The sequence below is a fragment of the Mytilus californianus genome, unplaced genomic scaffold (assembly GCF_021869535.1).
Source record: "Mytilus californianus isolate M0D057914Y unplaced genomic scaffold, xbMytCali1.0.p SCAF_10, whole genome shotgun sequence".
Lineage (NCBI taxonomy): Eukaryota > Metazoa > Mollusca > Bivalvia > Mytilida > Mytilidae > Mytilus > Mytilus californianus.
The window spans coordinates 19113239-19126184 of NW_026262582.1; the positions used below are offsets into that span (position 1 = coordinate 19113239).

Consider the following 12946-nt stretch of genomic DNA (forward strand, 5'->3'; position numbering starts at 1 on the left):
CAGACATAGACATCAATAGACATTAATATTCTCAGAAGTTCTCTAAATTGGATTGACACTTTTATTTACGAACAACATCATACTAGATTGTGACCTATTGTACGTAATATTCTGTTTAATTTCTCGAATTCCGGATAGAGAAAAAACAAAAGATCGGACATATATTTTGACAGTTTACATTTCTATTTGTGTAATACTTTTTGTAAACTTGTGTATAATACATTTTGTTAAATTTTATTATCGATTTGTGTCTTTTGTTGGCTACAATTTTAAGGTTATTTCTGGCCGTAACAGAAATTGGGGGCTTGTCCGGGATAACGTAAATATTAGATTAAAGTTTTCTGTATTTATAGAATTAAAATTAGCCAACAAAATTCTACAAAATGACATTTGATGCCGGCAAATTTTTGAAAACACCAGACCTGGAAGGGTTTGATAATTTAAAGAAAGAAGAATACGTGTTGCTTTTCTAAACATCTAAAAATTAATTTTAGAGGATCTATGAGAAAACAAATCATTAAAAATTTGTTAAAAGACAATTCAGTTGACTCAGATATCTTATGTGAAGAGGCTCTTGAACTCAAGGTCGAAAATGTTGATGCTTTTAAAATAAAACAGCTTGAATTAGAACATGAACTTATATTAAAACAACTTAAATTAGGAAAGGGAGATGGATTTAAATTAAAACAATTAGAGAAAACAATTGGAAAACGAAGTTGAATAAAAACAATTAGAAAACAAAACAGAAGAAAGACAGGCAGAGCTTAAAATGAAGGAAAGCTTACAGATGGGGAAGATAAAAGAAAAAGATATTTTGATAACTTAAGACAATTGATGTTATTAGAAGAGTTCAAGCAGTGTGTTCATTTAGACTTAAAAACACATTTAGATGACAAAACTGTTGAGACATTACAAGATGCTGCTGTTATTTCCGATAATTATACCCTTTCACATTAAAGAAGTTTCAACTGTCAAAATGTTAATACTTCGAGTGGAAATTCCAAGAATCAATGTACTGAGCTTACTGATAGTAAGCCTGTTGCACAAAATAAGAGTCAGTCTAGTTATAATATGTCTAGTCCAAAATTTGATACTTTTGAGAGAAAGTCACTGACTTGTGCTTATTGTAAGAAGAATGGTCACCTGATGGCTGATTGTTTTAGACTCCAGAAGAAGACTGAAAGAGATAATAAGCCCAATACCAGTGCTTGTACGACACCCCTTGTTCCCAATACGTTGAAATGTCCTGCGAGTCAGGCTTTTGAGTCCAGTTTTTATGATTACATGGAGGATTATAAACCCTTTATGTCTGATGGGTATGTTTCTATTGTTGATAATACTACTCCTCAGCCTATTAAGATTGTACGGAACACTGGAGCTTTTTAGACTTTATCTGGAGTGATAATTGTCAAAACGCTTTTGAAAACAGCAAATCACTTTTAATTAACAGTCCAATTCTGATCACTCCAGACTTTGAAAAACAATTCAAACTTGCCGTGGATGCAAGTGATGTAGAAGTTGGAGCTGTTTTATATCAAGAGACAGATAATAATGTTGAGAAACCTATTTCATATTTTTCTAAGAAATTAGATAAACATCAGAAAAAATTATTCAAGTATTGAAAAAGTGTGTTTTGCACTGTTGTCTTTACGCTTACATTTTGATATCAAAATCCCACCTATTCTTGTTTATACTGATCATAATCCTCTCACCTTCATACATAAACTGAGAAACAAGAACCAGAGGTTGCTGTTATTGTAAAACATACTAAAGGTAAGAATAATGTTATAGCTGATGCTTTATCTAGATCTTATTAAAATACTGTATACATACTATGTATTTTTGACTATATTGTTCATGAAAAGTTCTTGTTACACTCAAACTTTTTTTGGGGGGGGGGTGTTATGATATTGTAGTTATTATATTTATTTATCTTGGCCTAATTTGATTTGTGTGGCCTTACAGTTGTTTACAAAATAATATTGTAACTGTGCAGTTTAGAAATCACTAGAACAATCACGAAATGATTAGAACTTTCTATTTTACTTACATAACGATTCCAGAATGATCATAATAAAAGATGCGTAATTTAAACTTCTGAAATTGTTCTAGAAGTTTCCGTTCCAAAGTTTTCTAGGAGTTTCCCTTCTAAAGTGTTCTAGAGATTTCCGTGACAACTATATATAACAGACACAAAGTTACACTTTCAGACATAGACATCAATAGACATAACTATTCTCAGAAGTTCTCTAAATTGGATTGACACTTTTATTTACGAACAACATCATACTAGATTGTAACCTGTTGGACGTAGTATTCTGTTAGGATTCCCGAGAGGAATTTCGGATAAAGAAAAGACAAAAGATCGGACATATATTTTGACAGTTTAGTTGACATTTCTATTTTTTAAATACTTCTTACAAACTTGTGTATAATAAATCTTGTTCAATTTTTTTATTGATTTGTGTCTTTTGTAAAATAAGGGTCTATGCTATACTTTGAATTTTTGTCAACAAAAGGTCAATAGTTTAGGAAATTTATGAATGAATTTATCAAAGACTGTGGACAATCTGTTATCACCACCTTGCTTTCGAAAGTTCGTACTACAATATTGTATACAGTAAAATTTGGCCTCTAGAAATGTTGTGATGAGGAATATTCAACAAGTTGTGTTCATAAGATATGGATTTCTATAGATTCCAAAGATCTTCTCCGAAATCTCCAATTACAATCTTTATAATTTTGAAGATATATCAAACCTTATTTATTACCACTGTAGCCACTAATTTGAAATAAACATGTGACATGCTTAAACTAGTTTTTAGTCATCAACCCTAAGTTGTAATTACCTTGATGAATATCTTCCGCAAAAAAGTTAACAGAAATAAATCTGTTCATATAATGATTGCTTTTATAGTATTAAATGAAATAGTGTTTTTTTTTTTCTTTAACAGTTAGTCCATACCTTGTCTGTTGCAATTAAAAACAAGGGAAATCATTTTTTATTGTATCAAATGTATCAGATTTTACGTATATGTATATCTTTGTTTTCAACAATCTTTTAGGTAGTACGTACTAACCGAAGAATGACATTTGAGTTAAATCATTTTGTACCCTCTCGGCAGATTTGACTTCATTTTTTGTTTGTATGGGGTGCATGTTGCTCCTTGTTGGTCTTGATTACCTCCTAATTATTTTCGCGATGATTTAGGTAATAGGTCTATTTATCATTTACAGAAAAGCGCTTTCTTGGTTTTTTTTTTTTTTGGTTTTTTTTTCCAGATTGGTGAACATCAAGTGGGCACTAAAACTCAATAATTCACACATGTCTACTGAAAACAGAACAAAATTAGTGTCTGCCTAAATATATCTTAAAGACTTCCTTGTTGCGGTATATGTCATTGATTGAAATCGTATATCATAACAAATATACTTGAAATAATTTACTTAAGCAGGGACAAATAAGTTATATTCTAAGGAAGAAAATATACATGATTGAAGGAAAAAAAACTAAGGCAAGCAAAAACAATATGTAGAAAAAAACAAATGCTTCGATGTGTTAGCAGTTCCTGATTATCTATTGGAAAAAGAAGGTGTTTGTTATTTGAAGTTGTGCATGCATTTTTTCTGTAAAAATTAAAGATCGGTATGTTCAGTTTCGGTAGTTTATTTTTTTCCTACAGTTAAGTTTGATCTCTTTTAAAATCCAACCAGCAGTTAGTAACGTCACTTATAACTATATTTCTGTATTTGCATGAGGCATGTTAGACAAAGATGTTGGTCCGCAGTGAATGACATTGTTATCAATAATATTTATTTTGAAATATAATTTACAATTAAACTTAACCTGATTTGTGATATGTTGTGAAAAATGAAATGTATTTTATCAATAGGGAGACCTCATTGAATTCAGCAAAGTTGGAAATTCAAAAATCAATATTTGACCATTTGATGAAGTTTATAACAGTATGATAATTAGATCAATATTTCATTAATATTTAAGGAATGACTGTAATATTTTTTTTCGTCTATACAACTAGTAAATCGGTCAGAAACCTTATCATGTACACATAATTGTTTTTATAGACGGAATTCCTGTGTATATTGCACAGTCAAAATATTTGTTTTGTTCATTAGTGTAGCTATAAACTCCGGTCACCAACCGTTTGCAGACTTTTCAGTGTTTTCCCGAGTTCATGATGTTTTAAATATACGATCCTGACCTTTTCAAGTTATCACCACCTTGCTTTCGAAAGTTCGTACTACAATATTGTATACAGTAAAATTTGGCCTCTAGAAATGTTGTGATGAGGAATATTCAACAAGTTGTGTTCATAAGATATGGATTTCTATAGATTTCCAAGATCTTCTCCGAAATCTCCAATTACAATCTTTATAATTTTGAAGATATATCAAACCTTTTTTATTACCGCTGTAGCCACTAATTTGAAATAAACATGTGGCATGCTTAAACTAGTTTTTAGTCATCAACCCTAAGTTGTAATTACCTTGATGAATATCTTCCGCAAAAAAGTTAACAGAAATAAATCTGTTCATATAATGATTGCTTTTATAGTATTTAATGAAATTGTGTTTTTTTTTTCCTTAACAATTAGTCAATACCTTGTCTGTTGCTATAAAAAACAAGGGAAATCATTTTTTATTGTATCAAATGTATCAGATTTTACGTATATGTATATCTTTGTATTCAACAATCTTTTAGGTAGTACGTACTAACCGAAGAATGACATTTGAGTTAAATCATTTTGTACCCTCCCGGCGGATTTGACTTCATTTTTTTTGTATGGGGTGCATGTTGCTCCTTGTTGGTCTTGATTACCTCCTAATTATTTTCGCGATGATTTAGGTAATAGGTCTATTTATCATTTTAAGAAAAGCGCTTTCTTGGGTTTTTTTTTCCATATCGGTGAACATCAAGTGGGCACTAAAACTCAATAATTCACACATGTCTACTGAAAACAGAACAAAATTAGTGTCTGCCTAAATATATCTTAAAGACTTCCTTGTTGCGGTATATGTCATTGATTGAAATCGTATATCATAACAAATATACTTGAAATAATTTACTTGAGCAGGGACAAATAAGTTATATTCTAAGGAAGAAAATATACATGATTGAAGGAAAAAAAAACTAAGACTATGTAGAAAAAAACAAATGCTTCGATGTGTTAGCAGTTCCTGATTATCTATTGGAAAAAGAAGGTGTTTGTTATTTGAAGTTGTGCATGCATTTTTTCTGTAAAAATTAAAGATCGGTATGTTCAGTTTCGGTAGTTTGTTTTTTCATACAGTTAAGTTTGATCTGTTTTAAAATCCAACCAGCAGTTAGTAACGTCACTTATAACTATATTTCTGTATTTGCATAAGGCATGTTAGACAAAGATGTTGGTCCGCAGTGAATGACATTGTTATCAATAATATTTATTTTGAAATATAATTTACAATTAAACTTAACCTGATTTGTGATATGTTGTGAAAAATGAAAGGTATTTTATCAATAGGGAGACCTCATTGAATTCAGCAAAGTTGGAAATTCAAAAATCAATATTTGACCATTTGATGAAGTATATAACAGTATGATAATTAGATCAATATTTCATTAATATTTAAGGAATGACTGTAATATTTTTTTTCGTCTATACAACTAGTAAATCGGTCAGAAACCTTATCATGTACACATAATTGTTTTTATAGACGGAATTCCTGTGTATATTGCACAGTCAAAATATTTGTTTTGTTCATTAGTGTAGCTATAAACTCCGGTCACCAACCGTTTGCAGACTTTTCAGTGTTTTCCCGAGTTCATGATGTTTTAAATATACGATCCTGACCTTTTCAAGTCATCACGTGCATAATTACGGTCCGGATACCTTATCGTCACCATAACCTTACTGAAGGTTTTCTCCCACATTTTTGTCAGCACGCACAGCTTACAGCGCTGTGTTGTTACGTCTTACGATATAATTTCGTTAGATTTATGATTATTAGGCATATTATGTTTTAAATAGATATATGAACACTTTTAGAAGCCACGTGCATGTTCAGACATAAACTATTTTGAATGAGCCAAGATGTTTTATGAGTGTTATGTAAACAAATAGATTTGGAATTTTCCTTATTTGACGATCAAGTCATCGTATGATATACAGATCACGCACGTGTCCATGACAGGTCAAATATTGATGTGTTTGATGTTTTATTTAAACGCCTCGTGCGTTTGTCCTGTAAAATAAATTCTCTGTTGTGATATTCGTATACGTGTGTACATATCATGTCCAATATTGACATATTTAACATGTTTTATCTTTCGCCTCTCTTTTAATACTCAATGTCAACATCTCGTGACCTTGTCCAATTATATAACTTCTATGTTCCGATAGTCATGCTCGAGTCTCAACTGTCCGAGAGTATTTATATGACACAGATGGTTTAAACATTCGGTGATTAAATGACAAAAATATAATTGGATTTAAAACGCTGTTCAAGGGAGACAATGCAGTCAGAATATCAAACCATCCTCCGTAACCAATAGTTCCGTATAAGTTTAATAATCCCGCCAAAACGGATGGCATCCAGCAGAAGATAAAAGCTACAATAAAAAATACATTTACATATAATATGTTGCGTTATATACATTAATACGAAAATTTCATCAAAGATATCATGCTTATAATTTTGTACGCCAGTCTTTGTCATTAAATTTATTTTTTCTCAGATTAATGATTCAAACATAAATTGTATTTTGTTTCGGAAAATATATGTTTTATTGACTTTTGAACAAAAACCATTATATTCATTTCTACCGGTTGCCTCATTCATTGTCATATTCTTCAAAAGAAAATAAAACTAAATATTTGTCTCACCAAAAGACAGTAAAATATTGATAACTATTGATTGTCAGCATATTTTATAGGAGTAACAGGAAGGGTCTCACATGTGGAGCACCTAAGATCAACCCCCGGTTTATGGTAGGTTTCGTGTTGCTCAGTCTTTAGTTTATTATGTAGTGTTGTGTATACCATGTATACTGTTGTTTGTCTTTTGGCCGCTATCGGTTTTTTACCAGTGCGTCGTCAGTTTTTCATAGACTTGTGAGTTTTAGTATCCATATAGTATCTTCCGCCTCTCTTTTATTTTATTATTACATTCCTGACTTAGACCGTACTTTGACCTATAATGATTTACTTTTTACAAATTGTGACTTAGATGGAGAGTTGTCTCATTGGCACTCATACCTCATCTTATATCTATTTAGAGCTGGAACGGTAAACATATACGCGTTGCGTTAACAATGATCATCTGTACAGCAGATTATCAAAATATACACATGACCTGTTTGGAGATTCCGAGTTTGACGTACCTTTAAACTGTTGTTTAACGAACGGAGAAACTATAACAAACAACATGCATTTACTTGATGTAAAAAAGGCAATGAATTTTGTGTTAAAATCATTATGTCCTTACGCAATCGTACATACGTTTCAAGTACGTTTTAAGTAGATTTTGCATGTTATATATCTTGTTTACAGTGCCTTGAACATCCACTTTTGAATTTATCTCTTTCATCCGTGGTAATTTTAAGTAGCAAACGTTTTATGTTCATGTTATTGCATACGTGAAATATACTTGTATATTTAACTCGTGCACACTGTTACAATATTACTGTATTTAACGTTTTCAATATCTCATAGGTGGTACTAGAGACTCCAATAAAATGTCATACGTACGTAACTCGACGTACGGACCTAATGGGACTGGTTATTGCCAACCATTGAATTTGATTAAATACGTCGTTTTCAACAAAGTATTCACACACTGGAATTTTCGTATATATACAATATTTTCAAATTACAGAACTTGTTACTTTAGGTGGACAAAGTTTTTAACAGACACATGGCATTCCTACATTTTATGTAGTACTTTTTTACCTTGGTTGATATAAGCAAGACTTAATAGTTCACCCAGTTATTATCATCCATACATTTTGACAAAAGCTAAACGTATAAAGTTCAAAGAAATAGTGGATCTTAAACTTAATTTCCCCAAATATGTACAAAAGCACTTTAGAGGAGGTCATACTTATAATTCTGTCAATTATTTTTGTTTTGATCAGGACCTATCTGTAACTCAATACTGAGAATTAAACCTTTAACCAGCAGTTTCATTGAAATATATTGATTTAATGCGCACTACAAATATTATTTCATGACAGAATTCCACAAATCTGGATTTTTTCATAGACAGGATCTTTTTGCCAGTGCGTGACCCATCAAGAGCCTGATCACTTACACCTATTTTGCGATTCATATTTTCAATTAACCGTCCACTCCCTATTGGCATTGATGTCATTTAACCAAGTTGAGGCTTAGACTGCCAAGAAACAAATCATTTGCCTAACCAGAAATAAAATTAAAGTTACGCTACTGTCGATTGATTGATAGTTGGTTGCTTAACGTCCAGTGGCAAATATTTCTAAAAAAAAACTATACGGGACTGCGTACTTGTACATCCTGCACAACCAAACGGTCTCCCCACATTGGCAATGGTTTAACTGCCAATCGGAACTAGACCAATATTGACCATATTTCTATTCCCCGATCACCTTTGACGAGTACTGTTGAGGCGAGCGCGCGACCAAAGATACAGTTATGAATATGGAAGATACATATGCATGAACGTGTATTAATCGAAACATTTGCAACAAGAATGTGTGGCCTTTCACATGATTATATTGCCATGTTTAGTGCACAACTTCACAAGGTCAAACTCTAATTTGGTATATACGTTTTATATTTTGAACAGAACGGAAGAACGAACTGATGCACAGACCAGTAAATATAATATCCCCTTACTATCATAAGTTGGTCATAAAACTAAAATGATCGTCCTACTTAACAAAACTTCAATCAAATATTCCGTACATGTCCGTTTTTCATGCGTATTTGTATAAGTTAAACTTCAAATATTTCAGAAAAACAATTTAAGAGCAATGACGTTAAATTACGCATACGTTTGTACGGGCTCTTCCTAGACTCCATGCATCATTATAATTAAAGACAAGATATAAATAAAATTAACTGATTCAGTAAAGTGCATTCATATTTTTTCTTGAAAATGCGTCCTCATAAATTCCATTTGATAAAATTCTATGGAAAGGTTTCAAAGTACTATTAAAAAGATGCATCAGTAATCTGATTTTTTTACCTGTGACAAAAGTATCTTGAAATAAATTATAGAAGTATGCTAAAAAAAAAAAGAAGAAGAAGCAAGTCGTGTACACCTTATATATTCCGGCGTGTTTGAAACTTTTGTTTTAATCTTATAACTTTTAAAACAAAAATGAAAATATGATCTCGCTTCAGATTCCATTATTTTAAGAATTCATCGTTTGAGAAATAAATATATGGGTCAAGTGAAATGACGAAGTGATGATCTGTGCATTTGATTACCGGTAACTGAATTAATTATTCCCTTTAAAGGTTGTTGTCAATGAAATCATCCGAAATTTAATAATTGAAATAATAGTTTGTGCTAGTTTTTAAATAGCATCTATTCCAACAAAGTATGTGTATTCAACGAGCCAAAATTCATGCAGTCTTTGCTCCCCTCCGTCATCCTTCAATGCAATAGGCCGAGATACAGTCAGATAGGTTGGTTACGTCGAGTATTGTCATTTGATTGGAAATCTCTATTAATACTTCTATCGTAATCAAATGAAACCGTCGCCTTTACATGTTCTGGTTGTAAGAAGGGTATGGAATCAGGATCTCTATTTCGATGTTCTTTAATTAATTTATTTTTTTGCCATTTGTTCTTTTCTACATAATTTTTTACAATTGTTCTCTATTTTTTATACTTTAGAACCCATTATTCTATATTCCTATCTTAAGTTTATAGTTTCTAACATATGGTTTTTCCCCATTTTTCTGTAGTATTGGCCCTATATTCTCCATTTTGTAAACCAATTTAAAGCCTCAGTTAATAAAAGCCCCATAATGACAATACACAGCAGAATCAAACAATGCCCATAGATAACGGATGCTTATATGATGTACAACCAAATATTACTTAAATGAAATGTCTGTTTGTTGATATAAATAAAAAAGAGGTGAAAGATACCAAATAAACATTCAAACTCATGTGTCGAAAATAAACTGACAACGCCATGGCTAAAAAAGAAAGACAAACAGACCAACAACAGTACACAAAACACAACATAGAAAACCAAAGACTGAGTAACACGAACCCCACCTAAAAATGAGGATGATCGCAGGTATTCTGGAAGGGTAAGCAGATCCTGCTCCACATCTGGCACCCATCGTGTTGCTCATGTTAGTATATATAATTTGTACTATATGTAACATGTGTAATTTACTCACTTATTCCAACTACAAATGTAATAATAGTGCTCCTCCTGTTTGCCTTTGTAAATGTTTTTGATGTTTGTGTTGATCTCAGTAAATCTGAAATATAAAGTATATATATTGAAATGGAACACTGATATCACGACGAAAATACAAATAACAGTTTACAAAAATATTACACAGAAAACAAAGTACTGGACAACAATTATCCAATAAAATTCTGGGACTGATCTAAAGTGTTCCAAAATGGTTAGCAGAATCTGAACACAAGGGCACCCGTACTCTTTTTCACGGCAAGTTAAATATCGGTGATGTAGTTACATATTTCTTGTCATCTGTAACATAAATATTTTATAACGGAAAACATATGATGGTCGCGTCCGATGAGATTACTTCAACTACATCAATATGAACCTTGGTTCTATTGCCTCCTTGGTAGCAGCAATCAAGGAAATCAGATTTGAAAACACAAGCTCTAGAAAAACGTATCAGCTACATTAAATAACTCAATCATCTTTGTTGCATCATTTACTATTATATAATAATAAGAAGATTAGGAATGATTATCAATGATACAACTCTCCACCAAATAAAAGGTCACCGAACGACTTCAACAATAAACAAAACCAATGCCGCATAGTAAGCTATAACAGTATTACAGAAATAAAAGGGTTTGCTGCATAACAACATCTTTTTCCTGACGTTGATGCTCTTGGGCAGCTACCGCCTATGTGGTTTCGTGGTAGCGTGTTTGCCTCGAGTTTGGGAGGTCGTTGGTTCGAACCTCGGCCGGGTCAAACGAAAGACTTTAAAATTGGTATTTGCTGCTTCTCTGCTACGCAAGCGGCATTAAGGAGTCTTCTTGCAGACTGTTACCTTGTGAACTAGCACGTTAAAATTCCAGCTCTGCGTGTCGGCCTAGTACAAAGCAGGGTAAATATTCATACATCGCTGTTCTTCGGTGTTAAAAAAAAATCAACAAAGATACCAGGCTTATAAATGTGTACACCAGACTCACTTTCGTCTACAAAAGACTCATTAGTGACGCTCGAATCAAATGCATAGAGGACCACATTTACTCTTTCTATTGGTACGATACGGCATATAGTGTTCTTGTTAAACAGACTGGTGAAAAGTGACAATCAAGCTACACAAGTCCATGATAACCGACAAAACAATGGTTAAACATAAAACAAAGAAAACACAAACTTCAGACAACACTCCAAAAATAACTATAAAAATAAATTGAGAAGCACAAACCCCTTATATATTTGGTAATGCTTCTAAGTGGCATATGTCGTCTTGCGGATGGGTAATAAAATTATTCGGTGATGTAACAATCACGGATAAACGATCGGTATTGTAGTTACGACGATTAGAAAAGAATGAAACAACACGTTATAAATTTCATGAGTCCGAAGCGCTTTTCTGGATTAACCTTCAGTAGGAACGCTCAAAACCGAATATTTTAAAAGCCAATGATGTATAAGAACCGAAACAGTTTAAGAGCAAAATGACAAAAAAACAACATAAACAAATAGCCAAATCCATCTAAGGTCAACTTTGCCTGAGGAAATTGAAACCTTAGTTTCAAAATATCTATATGAACATATGATGACTAAGATATTCCATAACAACGATAACGGTCCTCAAAACCATAATTAGCGTCCTTAAATTATTATAATAATAATATGGGATAAAACCAATTTTTCCACTTAAATCATTGGTTTAAATTAGTAGCTTCCATGTAAGCTGCAAGCTTTATAATAGGAACTGCAAGCCTGTATATATACTCCATACATCGGCGCTACAGGAATAATGCTACACAGAAATGGAATGTTTACAATGGTTATATCGAAATAATCTGTCGTCAAGGTTGATTATCACATCATTATCAATTACTAAATGTAAGTCAATATATAAAATAGATTAAACTGAATCTGTTCAATCCATAATATCATGTTCAATGGGATAGATGTTCATTCACGCTCATATGTGTCTACTAAATGAACGATATATTTATTTGTTAAACAAATTCAAGAGAAAAGAGAGCAGAACTGATGAAAGAATGAATAATCATACGCGAAAAATTTACTGTAATTTTGAATTTATTGCATGTATTTATTTTTACGACTTTTGAAGAATGGACAAAAATGCGAGATTTATTGGTTCAATTCAATGAAAAACCGCATACAAATATATATATATATATCTATCAGATATCAGACTGCGAGTTCTTATTATTGGAACACTCTATTGGATTATTCGAGTTAATAAAAACCTTGCAATACTTTCAGAATTTACAGTATGCTAATCAATTCAACTTACTTTTCAAACATACTGTCTTCAATAGTAGTAGACAGGAGTTATATCATGTGTAAAACTTAATATCAGTTTGAGTGTTTTATTTTAACTTTTAACATGTCAAACAGCTTTTAAAGGAAAAGAAAGTATCAACAAAAACTTTAGTATAGATATACTGACGGACTTTAAAAGGCAACACTAGATTATTCTTATTAATTTTATTTTTCAAATATGAAAATGTAAAATAAGTGTATAAA

General features: G+C 31.8%; 1 protein-coding gene across 1 annotated transcript in view; it reads right to left on the reverse strand.

Annotated features, from left to right (window-relative positions):
• Window positions 1-5425: 5425 nt before the first annotated feature.
• LOC127717734 (neuropeptide S receptor-like) overlaps window positions 5426-12946 on the reverse strand; it is a 52941-nt gene continuing 45420 nt past the window's right edge. The window contains exons 6-7 of the mRNA XM_052223502.1: window positions 10401-10484; window positions 5426-6610 (exon numbers count right to left, since the gene is read on the reverse strand). Coding sequence (XP_052079462.1) covers window positions 6402-6610; window positions 10401-10484 — 293 coding nt within the window. The 3' untranslated portion in view covers window positions 5426-6401. The remainder of the gene's footprint in view (window positions 6611-10400; window positions 10485-12946) is intronic.